Raw genomic sequence first — 22332 nt, 5'->3', positions numbered from 1 at the left:
ATTTCATTTGTTGTATTTGTAAGATTTCCCCCCACCATCCTTTACCCATTAAGGTTCCAGGACAGGTCACACAGTTACTGGTATATCGCAGTTCTAAAGACAGATAGAACAGTTGCGAATGTTAAACCGTTCCAGCCAAAACAGAACAGAACAGCAGGAAAGCTATACAAACGGATGGCGTTCAGAGACATCCCTGTTGAAACGAGTGTTGCAGTTGTTTACAAGGATCCAGGCCAAGAATGAAAGTTGCAGAGAGCTTAATTAACCATCTTGGGAAGAGCTGGGTCAGGTGCTCTGGGACTGAAATTAAGAGCTTCTCGGAAGAAACCCAGAGACACTGAGCTGTGGTTTTGAGCATCTCAGATACCAGCAGCCTACAGAGATGTATTTATCTCTGGTAGGGATGGGGGAGATATTAATAAGAGCCTCAGAAGAGCCTGCTGGATCAGGCCAGCGGCCCATCTGGTCCAGAACCCTGAATATCAGATAAGAAAGATTTGATTCAGCTTGCATTCAAAGACAAACCTACCTAATTAACACTTTCTGAAACAGCTTGCAAACTGAAACAGACGCCACCCTTCAGAATTCACCCCTTATCTGAATTTTGCAATGCAATTCTCTGGCCAAGTCATGTGTGCAAAAACACAGATGCCAGCATAATATGCACACGAAAAAGCAAAAAATAGTGAGAATAACATGTACAATACTACATTATATTAGAAGAAATTGCTTTGCAAAAATGCGCATAAGGCAAAATGGGACGCAAACAGGTCTATCAGGAGAAATCGGATGCCGTGTCTTCACAATGTTTGTGTGTGTGTGTTTAATTGCAAACTGCTGAGGAAATAGTGGAGAAGTGAAGCTGCGGCCACTCCTGGACAAGGGTAACCTGACCATTGCAATCCATGAGTTGGTAACCTTGAGGCTGGATTATTGCAATGGGCTCTATGTGGAGCTGCCCTTGAGCCTGGTTTGGAAGGTTCAGCTGGTGCAGAAGGCGGCAGCCAGACTGCTGGAGGGGGCATCTGGCCGAGACCATGGGACACCATTGTGAAAACAGCTGCACTGGCTGCCCATCGACTCCTGAGCCAGGTTCAAGGGCCTTCTGTTAATTTGCAATGCCCTGAACCCCAGGGACCATCCAAACCCTTATGTCTCAGCTCAGTTGCTGAAGGACTGCTGTTGTCCACTGAGTTGGTGGGGCTTATTTGACATCAACATGAAACAGAGTCTTTAGTAAACCCACAACCCTGAGATTAAGAGTCTCATGCTCTACCAATTGAGCTATTCCAGGAGCCCAAAAGCTTCACACACACACCCCTCTCACAATTTCAGCACCGCCAGCCTCTAAGTGAGAAAATTATTGTCCATTTGTCAGCAGGAAAGCTCTGCTGAGATCTATAGATTAGGCAGTGCTTCATAAAGCCAGCAAATCTCCCAGAGCTCTGGGACATAGAGCTGGCTGAAAGACTTACGGAATCTAATAAGAGCATGCAGGGGAGCCAAATACAAAGATCCACTTGTTAATACATGCACCCCCTGATCACCTATGGGTCTAGACCACATGGATTTGTGACACCTCCCAAGGCACAGGAAAAAAATCATTTTGGTATGTTTGTTTTATGAAATAGTCTTGTCTTAACTTTATTCCTAATGAACGCTTAATACTGGTAATAACAGGAACTGTACATTCTCTCCCTGAGTCAAACTAAGCCTCCTACAGTTGTTTTTTAAAATTACCTTATTTTAGTGATTCAGTAAAATGCCTTGCAGTTGTTTCTGCAACTATGCAATCTGGACCAGTGCTTTTTGGAAACACAGTGCAAAGTGCCCATGCTTAAGCCAACAAGCATTCTAGTCCTCGTTGTTCTGAGGGCAGGCTTGCAGCACTCCATCTCAGGAGCAGGGTCGGGTCAAATCCGCACTGAGAAAAAGGAGTCATTCAGAAATGGGAGAATCTGTAATATCTAGCACATTTGCTAATTTGGAACCATTTCTTCTGCTTGTTAAAAGAGAAGGGGGGAAACCTCTGAGATCCACACACCCCATCCCTTTGCCTCAGCTCCTGAGATTTCAAGTAAACACTCCTAAGATCTTTGAAATCCTGTTGCCAAAATAACAAAGGCTGGGAACTGGGTCTGAATGCAAACAAAGGTTCTATGTAGTTTGAAAATTTTACACCCCTGTACCAAATCCTGTGCTCAAAGTAAAATGAATAAAGTATCCCTGCTCTTGGTGGGTTGGAGTCAGGTTATTCCTGTTGATGACTAGCATCATATCTCACAGCTTAATGTAGAAAGCATAGCCTAGAATTTTGAAGATGGGCAGAAACTCAAGGGTCACCTTGCTCAGCACCCTGGAGTCTGTCGGAAAAAGGCTCCCACAGGATCCAAACCAACCTCAAGACCAGTGGTTCCCAATCTTCTCCCCCCCCCCCCGATGGACAACTTGAAAATCTGAAGACCACTTAATGACTTACTACAATTTCTGTAGTACTTGCTGGTGCTAGATGCTGCATGATTTATTTATTTGTTTAAAAATTATTTCTCCTTTTCTTTCGTATATTTTGTTTCATTTGTGATCTTCAGTTGAAGGGCAGTGTATAAATTCATTATTATTATTACAGTGGTACCTCGGGTTACGTACTTACCGGTAATTCATTCCAGAGGTCCGTTCTTAACCTGAAACTGTTCTTAACCTGAAGCACCACTTTAGCTAATGGGGCCTCCTGCTGCTGCCTTGTCACCGGAGCTTGATTTCTGTTCTCATCCTGAAGCAAAGTTCTTAACCCGAGGTACTATTTCTGGGTTAGCAGAGTCTGTAACCTGAAGCGTATGTAACCCAAGGTACCACTGTTTTGGCAAAATACAATTCACATTCTACAGAATTCAAATTGTATTCTCCCATCCTAAAATCTAAGAAATAAATGAAGCAATACAAATACATTAAGAAATCAACGTGAATATTTAACGGGGACACAGTGATTTTAGATCACCAGTGGTCCAGGCACCCCTGTTTGCGAACCCTGCTCATGAACAAGAGTTCTGCCCCGTCTTCTGGAAAGTCTGTCTCACGGGTTCTTCCTTCCCAAAGAGGTCCTTTCCCCACAATCAGAACCTGCTGCTTATCCTTTCCCCGTCACCTCACTCTGTAAAATGACACCAATCAAAATTAACCACACTAAATGTCTTATGCACAAGTGTGTGGTTTGGGTTTTTTGTTTAAAGGGGAAATAATTTCAATTTTTCAGTAAGGTTAACTTAACAGTAGGGAAAAAATAAAAAAATTCCTTCCAGTAGCACCTTAAAGACCAACTAAGTTAGTTCTTGGTATAAGCTTTCGTGTGCATGCACACTTCTTCAGATACACTCAGTTAACACTTCATATTCTTCAGATACACTCAGATACACTTCGTATTCTTCAGATGCACTCAGATAACACTTCATATACACTTCAGATACACTTCAGATAACAGTAGGGAGTTTGGGCATCTCCAGGGAACCTATTTATTGGGCATTTGTCCCACTTTGCACATGGGATGTCTTCCCACCAATCATTTGTTCACTTCACACTTTTCAATGCACTTCCCATTCACCTTCCAAACAACCAAAGTCTGCGATTTATTTTAGGTGGATTTGTTGCACTAGGGTAGAAGACTGCTTAATTTCATTTTAAATGCACAAACCTAAACTTCCGGTATACGTGCTGGGATCCCTCCCACAAATACCGGCAGTCTGAAAGCGTCACTACATTTTAAACATCCTCTGTGATGCTTGCAATTCTCCTTGGTTTTGTGTCGCCAGTAGAAAACAAAAGCCGCATATGCTCCTTCATCAGGCGCTAAGGAACAGGAGCACGTTAGGTGCAAAACACAACACAGTGACGGGGCCCGTCCCCAAAGGCTCACTTTTCTTGGTCAGCACGCTGCTACCAGAGAGGGATCGTCCAAGACAAGCAGAGAGCATCTTCCAAGGCTAAGAAGTTAAACAGCTGCGGAGGCAAAGTCACCACTGCGCAGGCAGGCAGGCAGGCAGCTTGCCGGTCCCCGCCCCCCCCCCCACATCATTGCTGCATTCCCAGAGATTGGAAGTTCACCAGGGCAGCCGTGGGCTCTTTGAGCCTTTGCCAAAAGAAAAAGAAAAAGTGGTCCACGGCTGGGCAGCATGCCAAAACACTTCGCACCTCACGTCATCTGCTATTTCAACCCAGCGCCAGCCGGACTAAAAATACAGAGTTAGCACTTCTGGCTCACTGGCACGGTGGGAGACTAAAGGCGGGGATTCAGCAGCAGCAGCAGCAGCAGCAGCAGCAGCGCTGTCCTCCTACCCTCCACGCTCAACAGCAGACACTTCTGGCAGGCTGGGAAGATGCAGCACACCAGGGATAGGCTGTCTGCACTGCCGGAAGGAAAAGTGCTAGAGGTATGTGTGTTTCTCCCTGTGTGAAAACTTGGCACATGGTGATGTTTTTACTTCATCTCAGACCACCCAATTTGGTGGTGGTGGGGAGTTTTTTTGGGGAGAACAGCTGAAATGTTCCAGAGCCCTCTCCCCTAGGTGTAGCAGGGCACAGAACACCAGGCCTGCCGCTTTCTGACAAAACCCGTACAGCGATGGGTAGGAGCATCGAAGGAGCGCATCGTTCCGATCCAGCATACTCCAAAGCCCCGATGCGATCCAGCAGTCAGAAAGGAAACACACAATCCGGGTTTGTGGCGGACCCCTCCCCACTGTGCACCCTCCCCCTCCCCAGCCTCTGACGTCAATCAGAGGCGGGCGAGCTCCTCCGAGCGCGGAACAAGACACCGACGTGCTCCTCTGGAAACACGCACGTCTCCCTTGCACGCTCGCTCTTCTTTCCCAGCCCTTGCACGATCCCATGCGCGCGTCCCTTCCAACCTGGTCTCTTGGTACTTGCACAGACACGCGCCCGGTGTGTTTCTTTTTGCCCCCTCACCCTAAACCTCCCTTTCCATAAATGCTCATCCATGCACGACGCGGAGACTATATCAAATTCCTCCATGCTCACTCCTTTGCACACTCCTTGCTTTTTGCACCCACGACCCCAACTCCACCCTGTGCAGGATTCAATCTCTCGCTGGAGTAACGGGGGTCGGAGAGAAAGAGATGACCCCCTCGTCCCCCCCCCCATCCCTCGACCATCACCATCATCGCGCCCGCAGCTCTCCTTTTACGCGCCGCCTTTTTATGCACGGCCTCAGAGCGCCTCGCTAGGTTTCTTTCTTTAGGGCTAGCTTGCCCCTTCGCTTTGCATCCCGATCTCGCCCCCTCCTTTCCCAAAAAAAGAACCCGAGCTCGGATTCACCTGACTTTGGCCGCCACCGACGCCACGGCCTCGTTGCGGAGCGAGCGGCGTTTGGAGACGGCCGTGCCCATCGTCCTCCTCGAAGCTCATCGCCGCCACCGCCGCGCGGAGCCGCCACTGCCGCTGCCACCACCGCCCATGCCGACCCCCACCCCCAACTCTGGGGACAGGCTGCGATCTCGGCTGCTGCTGCTGCCTCGGCGGGCCGAGCGGAGTCCGCCTCCTCCCAGGCAGACCCCTGCGAGTGTCGCTGGAGGAGGAGGAGCCGGAGGAGGAGCCGCCGCCACGAGTAGCCGCCCCTCGGCGCGCATCGCGGCTGCTCATTGACTGCGGCTCGGGCGCCACAGGAGAGACCTGGCGGGGTGGGGTGCAGGAAGCCCAGGCTGTGCCATGCCTATATTTGGGGTGGCTCTGGAGCGGGGAGGGAGAGCGCCGGCAGTGGGATCGGTGGAGTGCTTCTGAGGTTGTGCAGAGTGCCCTGGCACCACCTTGACAGGAGGCGGCCGAGTGATCTTGGAATCCGAGGACCCTGGCTCAACGCGGAAGCTCCGAGCTGGCTGGATGCGTTGGCGGCAAGGCAGTCGCGGTGCCCCCTGAGGAGATGCATGTTTGAATTAAATAAAGCTAGACCGACTCTGGTCCTGTGCAAAGGACAATGCCGTCTCTTAGATAGGCGCCCTTACTGACTACATCCAAGTACTGAACTAGCATCGTAGCTCAGTGGTGGAACACCTGCTTTGCATGCAGAAGGTCCTAGGCTCATCACCCTAGGCTGCACGAAAAGTATTTGTACAGGGAAGAGTACCCCTGTGAACATTCTTTCAGTTCTTTCTTCAGCACTGCCAGCAACAGGAACTGGCTTTGACACTATCTGCTCCGCTTCATTAAACTGTGGGCTACCACAAATCATACACATCCTCTTGCCACCATGAGACTGTTCCCTTATCAGATGATGCAGCGAGGGGCGGCGGGGGTGGGATAAAGCCTTGGTTCTTCACCGCTGCAGGAGAAAAAAGTCACAGGATAGGGGACTACTTCTTCAGCCTGAAAAATCTCAGCTTTTTTCAAAACCAGGGACAAAGTTCCAGTCCTTAAGGCTGCAAATATATATCTGAAAGCAATATGGCTGAATAATACTCCTGGCTCCTTCTCCCTTCCCAATTATGCTCGCAAAACCAGTCTAAGTTATGCAATTAAGAGAAAGCATTGACATCCTGCAAAGTCATCCAATTTGTGGGATTTATGGGGGACAAAGAATTCTACTACAATAACATAGTCAACGCCCCCCCCCAATGGATTGCACATACAAAGACTTGCTTATAATCTTATTGGTTGCATCACCAAGTATGTGGTTTGAATATTCTTAAAACATTATATGAAAATGTGAAGTATGGCTGTTAGTGCAGATTAGCAAGTCTCTTTAACTGTACAGTACTGCATTCTGCTGCTTTTCTATGTGCAGGGAGCATTTGTATTTGGAGAAGTGGATGTATCCCTCATATGAGCCCCCATTCACAGCCTGAAGTGCAGCAGCCCCAGTACAGTTTCATGACCTCCGTAAAAGGATTAAACCACTGGATAGGAAATAGAAGGGTGTGAAGGTCAGGTCTCTCCACTGTATTCTCACGCAAAAATAAATCATTCAGCCTCTGATCAGCTTCTCATGTGCTGCGTTTCCTCACAGAACGAAACAGCCTGCTCTCTTATTCAAACACACACACACTCCTCCTCCAGGGAGTCTTATTTGTCTCTAAGCCATATGCTCACCCATATCCACCACCACACCACACCCCAGGTAATTTGGCACTGTGGAGCGCTTGTCCTGATTTGCTCAAAGCTGATGAGGTTAGACACGGTGGAGGATGGTCCATTTGGAACCTCAGAATGTTCTCAGCCATCTCTCACCCACCTGCCTTCTTATGTTAAACTGGTCCAGGTAGATAGCCCAGGCTGTCTCCTTCTTCTTCTTCCTTAGTCTCAGTGTCACCACTTTATCTGCCTTCCACCTAACTAGTCCCAAGGGGCACAATCTGGAGGGATAAGGGCTCCCTGTTTCACTCATTGTGGGCTGTTTACCTGTAATCTCCCTGGAAAAGGAGATATGTGCCCACTGTGACAGTCTCTTCCTCCATGGTACACTTGACCCCATTAACTTTTGGCTCCTGTCCACTCCTTTCCCCAAACTTGCAACTAGATAAGCTGGAACATTTGCAGAGGAGACCAGCCAAGATGCCCAAGGGTCTGGAAACCACACCTTGAGAAGAAAGGTTGAGGGAGTTCGGTATGTTTAGCCTGGAAAAGAGATGTGATAGCCATCTTTGAATATACCTCAAGGGCTGTCCCATGGAAGATGGAGCAAGCTTGTTTTCTCCTGCTTGGGAGAGTAGGTCTCAAACCAATGGCTTTAAGTTACAACAAGTGAGATTTCGACTAAACATCAGGAAGAACTTTCTGGCAGTAAGAGCTATTTGGCTGTGGAATGGACCTTGGAGGTTTTTAAGCAGAGGTTGGATGTCCATCTGTCAGGGATGCTTTACTTGAGATTCCTGCATTGCAGGGGGTTGGACTAGAGGACCCTTGATATCCCTTCCAACTCTACAATTCTGTGATCACTGTCATAAATAGAAATCAACATATCTCTAAGCAGGCCAATAGGCTGATGAATCAAGGGAGCAGCAGCACATCACCCAATCAATTGTGTGCAGCACACACATCTGTCCCTTCTGCATGCCACATTTTCACAGTCTTCACATTTTCCCAGCTAAAACATCTTGGGTGCACATCAGAGCTAAACAGAAGATCCCATGGGAAGTGTCCAAGACAGTCAGAGGAGATGTGATTTGGAGCCTCCCCTTTGTGCAAAGAGGGGGAGCCCCAAAGAGAACCAAACATACCTGCCTTTGTTTTCATACAGAATGATCAGTGCAGGATATTTTAGTTTCCCAACAAACAAACACAAAACAATTGGTTTCTGAGTTGTTGCACAGAAAAAACTAAGAGCTCCATTAATGGATCCAAAAAATTATTTTATTTTTAGGTTCTAACAGGAAGGGCACTTGCTAATACTGTATATAGATAGATGCAGAAATAGATAAAGTATTTTTAAAGTTAATTTTATCAGACATGTTATTTACTAATCATATTATTTATTCATTTCATACTGCTTGATTGTAAATAACAAACAAACCCTTAAAGCAGTTTATGAAAAGAGAGACTATCTGTAAAAACATTTTTTTTTAAAAAAAAAGCAGTTTAAAACAGTCAAATAATAATTAAAATCAGTGATAAGCTAAACAAAAATTAAAACATTCTACATATCTGGGTAGGCTTGTCTAAGCAATAATGTTTTATGTGGGCTCCAAAACGAGTAACAGTGAGGCACCTGCCTGATTGTCAATAGGTGCTGCCACCTATCGATTCCTTACAAATGTGGAACAGGTATTATGTGGCGGCACCCGTAATAATGCCAATTCTGCAGGTCAAAGCAGTTGAGTGGGCACATGTGGGGAAAGGCAACCTCTCCAGTTAACTAGTCCCAGGTTGTTACGGGCTTTATATTCTAATAGTAACACCTTGAACTTGGCCCAGTAGCAAATCAGCAACCAGTGCAGGCCTCTGAGCTGAGGTGTTACATGCTGAGGGGCTCACTCCTGTCAGCAACCTTGAGGCGGCATTGTCCTCATATTACAATTTATATCTGGTTCAGCAATTGCACATAAAATGAAAAAATAAGAATACATTTCTATACAAATTTCCCAGTCTGATACCACATTTTTAATTAATCTTTTGACGTACATTCAGACTATATATATATATATATATATATATATATATATATACTTTAAATAAATTATTGTTTAAACATGGTGAACTCATAGCTTTGGGGGGGACAACAACCCCAAATTGGTTTTTTTGCGGGGGGTGGAGACCCTAACCAAAGCTCGTTTTTTAATGAATAAAAGTAATTATTATTTTTATTAAGTTTTACATTTTGACTTCAACACAATCATCATTATCACGGGGGGGGGGGGGACATACGCAAGTCCCAATCTCTCCCCCCCCCCCGCACTCCTCCCCTTACTTCCCTCAACTTCCTCTTCTGGTTCTTTAAATATCAGTTTCTCCTGCTTGTTTTGTTCTGCCTTTATTTTGTATTCTTTTAGCTAAATGTTATTGCATTCTTGTCATTTTTATACCATATTTTCCAAAATTACATCTTACGTTTGATTATTTTCCCAGTTATTGCCTCTTAGTTTTTATGCTTGTTTTCTGTTTTTTTTGTTTTTTTTAAATATTTATTAAAGTTTTGAATAAACACATATAAACACAAAAATCAATAAAGACATAAACGAATAAACAAACAAATCAAAGACAAGTATAAGTTCAAACCATATTTTCTAAACCTAATTTCGCCGACCTCCTCACACCTCTCCCTTCTGTATTCTAATCTCATTTGTCTTGTCAGCAAATCCATTCCCACATTTCCCATAGTTTTTATTAATTCTATTCTTTTTCCTTAATCAATGCCCCTGCAAACCACTAATTTTTCAACCCATATCTTTTTAGCCTTCATTAATTTTGTAATGTTTATTAAGATAGTCTTTAAACTTCTTCCAATCTTCTTCCACTGTCTCTTTGTCCTGATCTCGGATTCTGCCAGTCATCTCTGCCAGTCCCATGTATTCTGTCATCTTCATCTGCCATTCTTCCAGAGTGGGTAGATCTGGTGTCTTCCAATACTTTGCGATGAGAATCCTTGCTGCAGTAGTAGCATACATAAAAAAAGTTCTGTCCTTCTTTAACACCACGTGGCTTACCATACCCAGTAGAAAGGCCTCTGGTTTCTTCAGGAAGGTATATTTAAATACCTTTTTCATTTCATTATATATCATTTCCCAGAAAGCCTTAATCCTTGGGCATGTCCACCAGAGGTGAAAGAATGTACCTTCATTTTCTTTACATTTCCAACATTTGTTATCTGGTAAGTGGTAAATTTTTGCAAGCTTGACTGGGGTCATGTACCACCTATAGATCATTTTCATAATATTCTCTCTCAAGGCATTACATGCCGTAAATTTCATACCGGTGGTCCACAACCTTTCCCAGTCAGCGAACATAATGTTATGACCAATATCTTGAGCCCACTTAATCATAGCTGATTTAACTGTTTCGTCCTGTGTATTCCATTTCAACAGCAAGTTATACATTTTTGACAAATTCTTAGTATTGGATTCTAGCAACTCTGTTTCCAGTTTTGATTTTTCCACCTGAAAGCCAATTTCCCTGTCCAACTTATAGACCTCCAATATTTGATAATAATGAAGCCAATCTCGGACTTTCTCTTTTAGATTCTCAAAACTCTGCAATTTCCACTTATCACCCTCCTGTTCTTTATGCTTGTTTTCTGAATTGTAAGTGCTTAGTCAAACGCTTCTAGTGAGCCCGCTTCTTTACACTGTTTCTGTAAGTACATCATAAACGGTTCCCAGTCTTTTTTAAAAGTCTCTGTTGTCCTTGTCTCTTAAGTTTTCGGGGGGGGGGGGGGCTTCGCTATTTCAGCATATTCCATCAGTTTTACTTGCCATTCTTCTTTCGTTGGTATCTTGTCATCTTACCAATGCGATTTCACTATGCACTGTGTGAGATCTCGCTGTGTGAGATCCAGCGCTGAGGGCCTTCTGGCGGTTCCCTCATTGCGAGAAGTGAGGTTACAGGGAACCAGGCAGAGGGCCTTCTCGGTAGTGGCGCCCTCCCACCAAATGTGAAGGATATAAGCAGCTATCTTTTCTTTAAAAGACATCTGAAGGCAGCCCTGTTTAGGGAAGTTTTTAAGCCGCCCAGAGTGGCTGGGGAAACTCAGCCACATGGGTGGGTGGGAAATAAATAAATAAATAAATAAATTTACTTTGTTTTATCTGTCCTGAATATTCCAACAATAAATAAATTGGACTGTGCTAAGCAGACCGCTGGTCTGATCTATGGTGGCAGAGAGGTCAGTGAACGGTGGTGTGGCTAGCCTGGGCTGCTGGTAGTGGGGCTTCCAAGCCCTTGGACTCCCAGCCAGTGTCTGACCTAGCTGACTGCTGGCACCTGGCCTAGCCAGGACCCCACCAACAGAAGAAGGGAGCTGCCTGAGGAAACCTGTGCCAACCTGATAATACGATATGGCATTGCATGGGTCTTTCCAGGCTGCCTTCAGCACTGACTAGGTCAGGGGTGCCTTGAATAAAGGGGGAGGTGAGGTAATTTGAACGGCAACGCTCAACAACTTTGGGGGGTCCCGGCGAGGTGCCCTAGGAGTTGGTTCCTACGGACCAGATTCGGCCCACTTAAACTTCAGCAAAGTGGCTGCAAGGGGGACTTTTGTTTCTTTGAATCGCTTATTCGGGATGACGACAACCACCAGAGCATCCGCATTGCTACCTACCAGTCACAGCCGAAGTTTTCAGACAAATAGATCCCCGCCGCTGATCAGGCTTCACGCCCCCTGAGCAGATGTTCCCCCAAGACGACCCGCCCCCCCCCCTCGTTCCCAGCGAGGCGGCACGATCGATCAATCAAGGGCTGAGACGCTGCTGTGCTCCAAACCCGCTCATTAGCAGACACCCAAATATCATAATTGGGAGGGAATTATGCCAATCAGGGAAATGTGCGTCTGTTTACTCTGCATGTTGTGATTTTCTGGATTGTTTCGGCGTTGTGGAAAGAGAACAGCGATAATACAGGGAGATGGGTCAAGGGGAGCGAGTGGTCTCACACGGTCGGGTTGCCGATTTCAAAAATCGGGTGGGTGGGGCCAGAGGGCGGGGCCAAGGCCGAACAGGTGGAATGTGACAGCCTCGTGGATTCTGCCACCTGGACATCCCGCTCTCCACTCAAAGCCATTTTGATCTTTTATGCTAGGATAATGAAAGGTAGGCTCTAATTACTGCCACCATTTTCACAAAGGCCCCCATGCCTTTAACCTTATCATGGCATGATCGACAGAAATTCAAAGGGCAAAGGCTTCTATCTGCAAAAGCTTTCCCTAATGAATTTCTGCCCCTTGCACAAGCTTCGAAGTCTTTGTTTTTAAAAGCCAAAGGAACTTTGCTCACCCAATTTATGGCGCGCGGGAGTCTCTGTTGTTCTCAGCCCACACGGAACAGGACTCCATTATATACCCATTTTGCAGATTGGGGACCAAGGTCAGGCAGACAGCGATGTGCCCACACAAGTCCTACGTGATAGAGCTTGAACCTCAAACCAGATGTTGGAGCTCCACGCTCCGGGCACTGACTTGTTTGCCCATTGAGCTGGTGTCAAAGGCAGAGCACCTCGAGCCACGTTGTTCTTCTGGTCAGTTGGCAACCCTACTGTCTTATGCCTCTTCTGGACAAGAACATAAACATCTCTCGCCCTCTAAAATTGGCAGGATGGCCTGGAAGAGTACCAGACCCTCCTGTCTGGCGTTCCTTATATTTATTTTCACTTACCCTCTTTCACGGTTTCCAAGCTCCGCTTCGGCTCTCCAGGGGAGAACGGCCAGCGGAGCAATTAACTTGATCTCAGTCCTTCAGAGGATGAGAGGGAGGCGGGGAGGAGGAAGAGGAGGAGGAGGAAGCAGGGGGAGAGAAACCGCTTGCAAACGGGGGTCGCGATAGATAAGCAAAGTTATGTTTTCGTCAGAATTGTCGCCATATTACAGTGGTTATAAGCCTTGCCATGTACTCTTTGAGTGGTTCCGCATACCTGGAATGTGTCCCTGATCTCTGATAATGCTTCTCGCTGCCTGGATAGAGGACAGAGACATGTGCGTGTCTGTAGAAACTAGCCTACTGTACAAAAGGGAAACTTCGCATTCTTTGTTCCACCTGCTTCTGCCTAACAACAGAACAACAACAATTTGATTTGCAATTAGATGGTATTGCCCCTTTCTTCCCTAATAGAAGCCCCTGCAGAGAAAGTGAACAGCTCAGATTTAGCAAATTCTATTTTCTTAAAATTTTAAAGAGGCATTCTGCTGTGGTCTAGCACAGGGATGGAGAACACCTCAGGCCTAGAAGCCGAATGTAGCCCTTAGGGTCTCTCTGTCTGGTTTTCAGGCCACACCTCTCACTAGTCTTGCTTTGCACTTTCCTTTAGTGTTTCCGGCCTGGCTGGGACTTGTCCTTCACTTGCCAGGACAGAGGTCTTTTTTGGGTGTGTGTGAGTGTTTTTTTGTTAAAGCAGCCTATCGTACAAAGGTAAAATCTGTATTTGTTGCTCTGCCCACTTTTGCCTCTAGTCCCATCCACCCCTGGCATGCGTCCCCCAGAAGGGAACGTGGCCCCTCGGGATGGATAAGGTTCCCCACCCCTGCTTTGGTGGCTCATATTGGGTTCAATCAGCTTGAAAGACAAGGAAAGAGGAGGTCACTGAGCCCTGACATAGCTTGCTTTTTATTGCCAGCAACATTAATAAACCTCCCAATGAAATTAAAAGGATAATGGGCACTGGATGCCAACATTGTTTTGATGGATCTCCTCGAGGATATATTAAGACAAGAGGACGTGGGAATAATTTTAAAATGTAATGACTGCAGCAAAATTATTAATTGCAGAGTGTTGGAGGCAACAAAAAGATACCAACAAACTGGAATGTGTTTTTTTTAAAGAAAAAAACAACAACCACCAGGAATCTCTCATGTTGACATCTTTGATTATTAGAAATGGTAGAAGAGGAAAGCCAAATATGTTAAAATGAAGAGGTGCCTCCAGATGTTGCTGAACCACAACTCCCATAAGCCCTAGCAAGCATGGCCAATGGCCCACGATGATGGGCACTGTAGTTCAGCAACATCTGGAAGGCCACAGGCTCCCCACACCTGCAGTGAATTTATTAGTTTAGGGGAGGGGTGCCCCCAGGTGTTGCTGGACTACAGATCTCAACTGCCCCAGCTGGCATGAGCAATGGTGAGAACTACAGTCCAGCAAAATATAGAGGGCACCACCTTGGCCAACCGTGGCTTTAGACTATATAAGGCAATGGTGGATGGAGGAAGAGATCAGTTTTCTGAAATGTGTTTATGTGCATGTGTATTTAAATTTAAACAGGTTTCTGGTCCTCATGAAGATATGCTTACAGGTGCATCATGTTACATGCTCATAGGCAGCATAGCAAGGTTGTGTGGTGTCTTGCGTGGGATGAAACGCTTCTATGGTGCCGCTTGACGAAACCGGAAGTCTTCAAACGCTGAACAGCAGGGGAACATTGTGTATGTGAGTATGTGTGTGTTTTCACAAAGAATATGGTACTTCAGAGATTATCAGTGTGTAGGCAATGGGGAGATGGAATTCAAATGTGACATTTCTTCCCACCCTAAAGAAACAGATGGATGAGTTGGGACACTGGCACAGTCTCTGAATATGGATAGATTTCACTCACATCCCGATTAAATGCATCAGAGGGCAGAACAAAACCTTCCCCTAAGTCAAGCTGGCTGGTGCCACGTAGGGACGGCTGCATTAGTGGCCCTTGAGTCTGGTAGCACAGAAGGCAGGGAGCCTGAAGAGCAGGAATCAAAGCCAATGACAAGAAGATAAGAAGAGCTCTGCTGGATCAGGCCAATGGTCCATCTAGTGCAGCATCCTGTTCTCACAGGGGCCAGCCAGATGCAACAATGCAAAGCTCACAATGGATATGCAAAGAAGAGCAACTCTCTCCTCCTGTGGCTTCCAGCAACTGATCTTCCAAAGTATTATTGCTTCCAAAGAGTCAGAGCATAACCATTATGACTAGTAGCAACTGACAATCTTATTACCCTCCATGGAGGTGTCCCAATTTGTTTTAAAGCCCTCCAAATTGGTGGGCATCACGGCCTCCTGCTGGAACAAGTTCCATAGTTTTAACTATACGTTGCATGAAGAAGTACGGTAGGTGTTTTCAATTATCTGTTCTTAATCTTCCAACATCCAGCTTCATTGGGTACCCACAAGTTCCAGTGTTAAGGGCGAGGAACCAAAATTTTTCTCTCTCCACTCTTTCTACACCACACATCATTTTATAAACTTATATCATGTTGCCTCAAAACACTGCCACGTTTTCTCATGGGGGGCGGGGAGTTGCTCCATCGCCTTGATCATTTCAGTTGCCTTTTTCTGTGTTGAGGGCAGGGTGTTGCAGTCTTGAAAAGGTGACAGACAGATGACTTTGCAGCCTGGCACAGCTTCTCATGCTGAAAGCCCCCAACAAAGCAGTGTATAGAAATAACATTTTACTAATGTGCTGAGATCAGCGCACCTAAAGGCGGAGGCAGATTGTGCCTTCCGTGTAGCAAACTGGAGAGGGGAAAAGAAAAGAAAGGTAGAAGCTGGGATATTATTTCCACCACTACATAATTTGGTTCTCTCCCCGCCCTCTGGAGCTTCTTTCTCAGGTGAGGCAGGTTGTCAGCTACAAAGAGAGAGCACCCTTTCCCACTGGGCAGCATGACAACTGCATGCTTTGGGAAAAGAGGAATTTTTATTCTCCAGGGTTAATTTGCCTTAAGTTGCTTTTGCAGTTCCACTTTACATGCCCTGGGCATAGCCAAGATTTATTGGGGGCAGGCAGTTTTTATGTTGGGGTGTGTGGAACTCAGTTATCTACAATGCAATTGGTCAGTTAGTTAAGTATTTTTATTTATTTGCTTGATATAGGTAGGGGCAACTGCACCCCCTGGCTACACCCATGTTACATGCTTCTATTTGTATCTTTAATAGTAATAGTAATTTATTATTTGTACCCCGCCCATCTGGCTGGGTTTCCCCAGCCACTCTGGGTGGCTTCCAACAAAGATAAAAAATACATAAAAATGTCACACATTAAAAACTTCCCTAAACAGGGCTGCCTTCAGATGTCTTCTAAATGTCAGGTAGTTATCTCTTCGACATCTGATGGGAGGGTGTTCCACAGGGCTGGTGCCACTACCGAGAAGGCCCTCTGCCTGGTTCCCTGTAGCTTAGCTTCTTGCAGTGAGGGAACCGCCAGAAGGCCCTCGGTGCTGGACCTCAGTGTCCAGGGAGAATGATGGGGGTGGAGACGCTCCTTCAGGGATACTGGGCCGAGGCCGTTTAGGGCTTTCAAGGTGAGCACCAACACTTTGAATTGTGCTCGGAAACGTACTGGGAGCCAATGTACGTCTTTCAATACCGGTGTTATGTGGTCTCGGCGGCCGCCCTCAGTCACCAGTCTAGCTGCCGCATTCTGGATTAGTTGTAGTTTCCGAGTCACCTTCAAAGGTAGCCCCACGTAGAGTGCATTGCAGTGGTCCAAGCGAGAGATAACCAGAGCATGCACCACTCTGGCGAGACAGTCCACGGGCAGGTAGACTCTTATAGCCAGCAGGTAGAGCAGCATTCAGTGTCTCTTGGAAGAGCAGGTGACCATAGTTTCTCCCTCTGATGCTCCAGGAACTCCCCACCCCCACCCCTGCTCCACAGTCTCAAAAAGCAATGAGGGCCAGTGTGATGTAGAAGTATGAATATAGGAATTAAATTGAGGAGATAAGAATTCAAATTTCTGCTTGGCTACAATGCTTGCTGTTTAAGTGTGGGGCTGGTCACCCTTGCTCAGAACTGGCTCACAGAATAGTGATAGGGATGCAGAGTGAACCGGTGGGGGGGAGGCGGGAGTGAATAAATCAGGCAAGCTATATCTGCTCACAAAGGGGCTGGCTCAGAGTAAGTTGGTGCCTGAGCAAGAGGGAATAAGTCCTTCTCCTCTTCGTTTCCTTTAAGATGGGACACAGCCCTTTGGGAGGTTCTCCTGTGGAAGCCCAATGAACAGGAGCTGTGCAAGAGCCCTGTGGCTGAGGAAAGACTGCAACTCAGTAGCTCTAGGTTCAACCCTCGGCATTTTCGGAAGGGCTGAGAAAGACCCCCTGGCCGAAATCCGAGAGAGCCACTGCCAGTCAGTGTAGACAGTACTGGCCTAGATGGACTGAAAGGTATAAAGCAGCTTCCTAATTTCTAAAGCAGCTCTTACACCTCTCAGTGAAGTTTGCCCTAGAGAATGCCCCTGTGGGTCTGATAAATCCCTGAAGCTGCTACCCTTAACAGCAACCCCCATAATATATTATACCACCATAACCCACAGAGACACGCCCTCTCCACCAACATGCCTTGCCACCCGAGGCTCAGGGCAGAGAGTGAATTTGGCCAACAGCACAAAAGAGGTTCAAGTTGTTGGATTTTTATTTTTTTAAAAAACATCTGAACACACAGAGCGACAAGACAGCCCAACATTGCTAAGATGGAACAAGGTTGTCCAGATGGCCAGAGGCAGGAGTGCCCCCCTCTGTGTGGAAATGCCACAAGTGTCAAGTGAGCCAAGGACTCCCATACGGAGCTTCAGAGAAAGGCAGAAGGGCAAGAAAAGTCCTTCTCCCTGCTCTGCTGTGGAGAGCAGGACCAGCTAAGGCATCTCAATCGGTGGCGTCTTCTTAGTGAGACTGCTTGCCACAACCACTGCTGGGCAACACAGCTCCCAACAGATGGTTTTGTTTTCACACCGTGTCGGAGTTGAGCAAGGAACATCCAGACTCATTCTGCATGCTAACATTCTGGCTTCTTACTAATTGCTGGCAAAACCTCTCACATACGCCCTCCCTCCCATTGCAGATGCTGGTTCAAGAACTAAATGGGGGGGGGGTGAACAGTAATTTAAGAGTGCTGAAACCCCCCTTCTCCACCCACCCTTTAAAAATACAGACATGCACACTCGCTTTCTCTCTGCTGTCGCCATCTTGTTCACAGGACAAACAGGCATGCACTGTTCACTCCACATGCCCAGCCTGCAGGAATTCAATGCTGCCCTGGGATCTGTTTGGGCCAAGCTGCTGGTGAAAGGTTTCTGGAGAGCTGCATTTGAGAAATGGTGGAAGGGGAGAGTTTAGCCATGGTCAGGAGCCCTTTCACTCTTGCTACCCATGCTGGGTTTAGGCAAGAAAGAATGAATGAAAAAAAGGCACCACTTTCATCTCAGAACAAGGAAGCGTTGTAATGGCAAAGAGAGGAGGCTTTGTAATGAATGGGAAAGGATTTCCTGAGCCACTTGGGAGTCCCCCAAAGCAGCTCAGCTCAGCTCGGTACCACTGCTTCCTTGGCTGTCCTGGCTGATGATGCTGATACGCTTTCTGCGCCGGACATCTTGGTCCTGCTAGGAGCAAGAAATGAAGACAAAAGGTTTTCACTCACACTGTTAGGCCCCAGAGATCACTGACAAAGGGCTCCTCTCTGGGCTCTGCCGTCCAGGGCCAAAAGCTCACATGTAAGGGGGAGGAGCAAGCATGAGCTGTATGCCTCTTGAGCTTCTTGGGAGTGTGCTGTGTGCAATTTGGCATCGTTAAGACTGTAAAAAGCAGAACCCTGTAAAAGACTGTAAAAAGCAGAACCTCATTTGACATTCTCACCTGGGAAGTGGTCTCCCTGCCAAAGCCCTATTGCTTGGTCTTACCCTGCTAGAGCCAAGCAATTTGCCAGAGGAGGAGAAGGGGCAGAGTTTCTTTGCTGAGTGGGGAGGAAGAGAAGCCTCTTTCTCCTAGCACAGCGCAGGGGAGCGGAGCACAGAGAGGAGGGCGGGGAGAGGGGGGGAGAGAGAGAGAGAGAGAGCGCAGGGCGGTGGTACAAAGGTGGCCTACTTTTGCTTCTGCCCATGAGCATCCCAGGTATGTTGCCCCTGACAGAATAAATTTCTCAGCGTAAGGCAGCTCCCTGGCCCCAATCTAGGTCAGCATCCTGATTTTTCTAGCTGTTATATCAACCTGTGTTCAGTGGGTGATGCAGGGTAGAATTATTTGGAGAGAGGGAGAAGGGGAAAAAACTTCTGTCTCTCGCCACTTACTACACATAACACCTACCATCTCTATCATGTTTCTCTGTCAGATATCGTTTACCAAGTTCAAAAAACTTGCTTCAGCCTCTAGTCACTGGGAAGGTACTTCAAGCAGCCCACAATTGCAGATTTCATTTTTATGAAAAAAGAACACCTCTCATAGGTACACATTAGTTTCTAGTCCTCATAATTGCAAAGGTAAATGCAGCCACATCTGAGATACCCTGCTGTTGCCTCTACTCCTTATAGGTTTAGAGTGGTGTGTGTGTGTGTGTGTGTGTGTGTGTGTGTGTAGTCTTTCACTAGATATAGCTCACACAGTAGCAAGTATGTCTTCACAGCTCTAAAGGTCACAAAGCAGCATAACAGGAACAGAATTCTACCCTTTCCATCTCTGAATCCCACTCCTAGAACATGTTCTAAGATATACCGTATTTTTTGCTCTATAAGACTCACTTTTTCCCTCCTAAAAAGTAAGGGGAAATGTGTGTGTGTCTTATGGAGCGAATGCAGGCTGCACAGCTATCCCAGAAGCCAGAACAGCAAGAGGGATTGCTGCTTTCACTGCGCAGCGATCCCTCTTGCTGTTCTGGCTTCTGAGATTCAGAATATTTTTTTTCTTGTTTTCCTCCTCCAAAAACTAGGTGCGTCTTGTGGTCTGGTGCGTCTTATAGAGCGAAAAATACGGTAAGATATAAAGATTACCCCTGAATGTTTACAGAATATTTTTTCCCTTGCAACTGAGGAGCCAGTGGAAGCCTTCTAGTCACGTAATGATGTCTAAGACCCCTTTTGGCAAGATAAGCTCCACCTCCCTCTTGTATTGGCTCCACTGCATTATGGGAAGACAGTGGCCAAACCAGTAGGGCCCAGGGGAGCTCTTACGGAGTCGGAGTCATCTTCAGTGTGGTTGCTCAGGAAATTGACATAGTCGTCCTTGTGGCTGCCGAGAACTTCCTCCTCATACTCTGTCTGATAGTCGGACTCATCTGAACAGAAGGCAGGTAAGGGGGAGAGACTCATTCAGTCCAGAGGTGGGGGAAGGCACAGCTGGTTTCCCCATGATGTGGGGTGAAGCACCTGCCTCAGGTGATGGAAGTGCAAGAGGCAGCCCTCTGCCTGCCCAACTGCTTCCACTGCCACCAAGAGGAAGGTGTTCCAGTGTGTGGCATTGCCACTTGTCTTTCCCGCCAAATGAATGGCAACACTTTGTGGAGCACCCTGGCTCCCACTGAGCTTGGCAAGGGCTGGCGGTGGAAGTGGGTTGCAGTTTAGTGGGCCGGGAGGTGGCAATTCCTGTTTCACCTCAGGCGGCAAGATGGCTGGGTCACCTCTGGGGGAGGGGACAGCAGGAAAAGCAGGAACCCAAGGGCTACATGGATGGGCATCGCCCACCTGCATCAACCCCCCCCCAAAAAAAAAACCATGAACACAACAAAGAAAGGAACTGGAGTTTTGGATTTTGGTGCAGCCGTGATCCCCACCCGCAACTCACCATCCACTATGACAGCCTTGACTGGCTCAATTCGGGAGACAATTTCCGCCAGGTCTGTGAAAGAAGTTGTGGGACAGGTCACCACCTGGAAGAGAAGAGATGGATGCTTAAGAAGAGCCTGGCTTCTGGGTCAGGCCAGTGGCCCGTCTCATCAAGCATCCTGTTTTCACAGTGGCCAACCAGATGCCCCAAAGAGGAAGCTCCCAAGGGACACCTGAGTGCAGCCGCCCTCTTCCAGCTGACACTTGTTCATGCTGCCACTGCCAAGGGTGTCTTCATCCATTACAAAACAAATTCCTTCCATTACGTTCTTTATTGTTATTAATTCAATTTATTAGTTGCTTGACACATGTGAAGAGTCTCCAAGCGGCTTTCAGAATTTTAAAAGCAGAAAGCATGACATAAGATTGCAAAGAAAGAGTACTGCATTACAATAACAAAAAAAAATAACCCGAAGAAAGCCTGAAGCTTGATAAAGCAGCAGCAAAAACAACAGCATCAACAGGCAGCAAAGTATTATGATTTGCCAAGTGCTTGTGAGACAAGAGGTTTCACCTGGAGCCAAAAAGGTGTTTGTGAAAGCGCCACACTGACCTCCCTGGGGAGAGTGTTCTACAGGCAGGGGAGCCACAACTGAAAAGGCCCTTCCCCTTGTTGCAACCCAGTGTGAGAGCCAGTGATGGTGCAGCTGGACTAGGACTTGGGAGACCAGGGTTCCCACTCTGTTATGAAGCTCACCGAGTATGACCTTGAGGCAGTCACCACCTCTCAGCTGCACCCACCTCACAGGGTTGTTGTGGGGATTAAATGAGGAGAGCGGAGAACACTGGATGACACTTTCAGCGCCTTGGAGAAGAAGGTTTGATATAAAGGCAAGAAATGAAAATAAGATGATAAACCCTCCGAACCTCCCTCAGAGGAGGCACCTGGGGGAAGGCCTCATATGAATATATTCCCCGCCCCCCCCCCAGCAATTATAATAGCATGCTCAACTTCATGCTGGAAAATGAAGCCTAACAGGGAGGGCTGGGGCAGTGCAGGGGCTAGGAGACTGAAAGAGATGCATGAAAAATGTCATCTGCTATGAGCTCACTAGGATGCTTCGGGTGCAAGGCACAAGGGATAGGAGTTGCAAGCTGAAACATCTGGAGGGCACCAGGTTGGGTGAAGGCTATACTCCTGACCAAGCTGCTCCTCTGCCCCTATCTAGGAGACTGGAAGAGGGAGCGCTTGAGCCAAGCCACACAGAGCTACGGCAATGCCAGAGGGCCAGGATCAGATGCCCTGCAGCGGAGGAAGGGAACATCTGGTTGTAGGAGCATTAATTAAAGGCTGCCAGCCCAAGAGTCACTAAATCTTAAAAATAGTTACAGAGGCCACTCCGCTGGCTGGCTAAGAGCTATTGAACTGAGCCACGAGGCAGTAAGATCAATCCCCTGCTACAAAGGGCAGGTCCTTTAATGAGATATGTTATCTCCGTATTACAGCGGACATTCAAAATGTGGTGACTCAACGCTCCAATCCAGGGCACATTGTTCACTGTCAAGAACTCAGAGGGATGCCAGAGAATGCTGACAGTCAACGGCATTCGCTTGCACATATAAAAAAATTGAAAACAAGCATGAAGGGTGCGGGGGAGGAGGATATATTTTACATATCTAGGTTTGAGTTGCCACTAA

The 22332-nt window shown here is 47.0% G+C and overlaps 2 protein-coding genes and 1 long non-coding RNA gene across 9 annotated transcripts in view; 1 reads left to right on the top strand and 2 right to left on the bottom strand.

Annotated features, from left to right (window-relative positions):
• Window positions 1–5572, bottom strand: part of NSMF (NMDA receptor synaptonuclear signaling and neuronal migration factor) — a 50098-nt gene extending 44526 nt beyond the window's left edge. The window contains exon 1 of one of the 2 annotated variants that reach the window (XM_081847662.1): window positions 5326–5572. In XM_081847662.1, the coding sequence (XP_081703788.1) occupies window positions 5326–5396 (71 nt within the window). In that variant the 5' untranslated portion in view covers window positions 5397–5572. The remainder of the gene's footprint in view (window positions 1–5325) is intronic. The other variant, XM_081847661.1, reaches the window with a different exon arrangement.
• On the top strand, window positions 4137–16765 carry LOC309333864. The gene is made up of 3 exons (XR_014152724.1): window positions 4137–4421; window positions 14400–14564; window positions 16669–16765. It is a non-coding gene; the product is annotated as an uncharacterized lncRNA (long non-coding RNA).
• A 736-nt stretch (window positions 16766–17501) lies between these two features.
• PNPLA7 (patatin like domain 7, lysophospholipase) overlaps window positions 17502–22332 on the bottom strand; it is a 120976-nt gene continuing 116145 nt past the window's right edge. For 4 of the 6 annotated variants that reach the window (XM_081847466.1, XM_081847461.1, XM_081847463.1 and 1 more), the window contains 3 exons: window positions 20654–20738; window positions 20044–20147; window positions 17502–18483 (listed from right to left, as the gene is read on the bottom strand). In XM_081847466.1, the coding sequence (XP_081703592.1) occupies window positions 18400–18483; window positions 20044–20147; window positions 20654–20738 (273 nt within the window). In that variant the 3' untranslated portion in view covers window positions 17502–18399. The remainder of the gene's footprint in view (window positions 18484–20043; window positions 20148–20653; window positions 20739–22332) is intronic. The other 2 variants (XM_081847462.1, XM_081847464.1) reach the window with 1 other exon arrangement.

Source organism: Podarcis erhardii (assembly GCF_964252035.2).
Source record: "Podarcis erhardii genome assembly, chromosome: Z".
NCBI lineage: Eukaryota > Metazoa > Chordata > Lepidosauria > Squamata > Lacertidae > Podarcis > Podarcis erhardii.
This window is presented reverse-complemented; position numbering and strand designations above follow the sequence as displayed.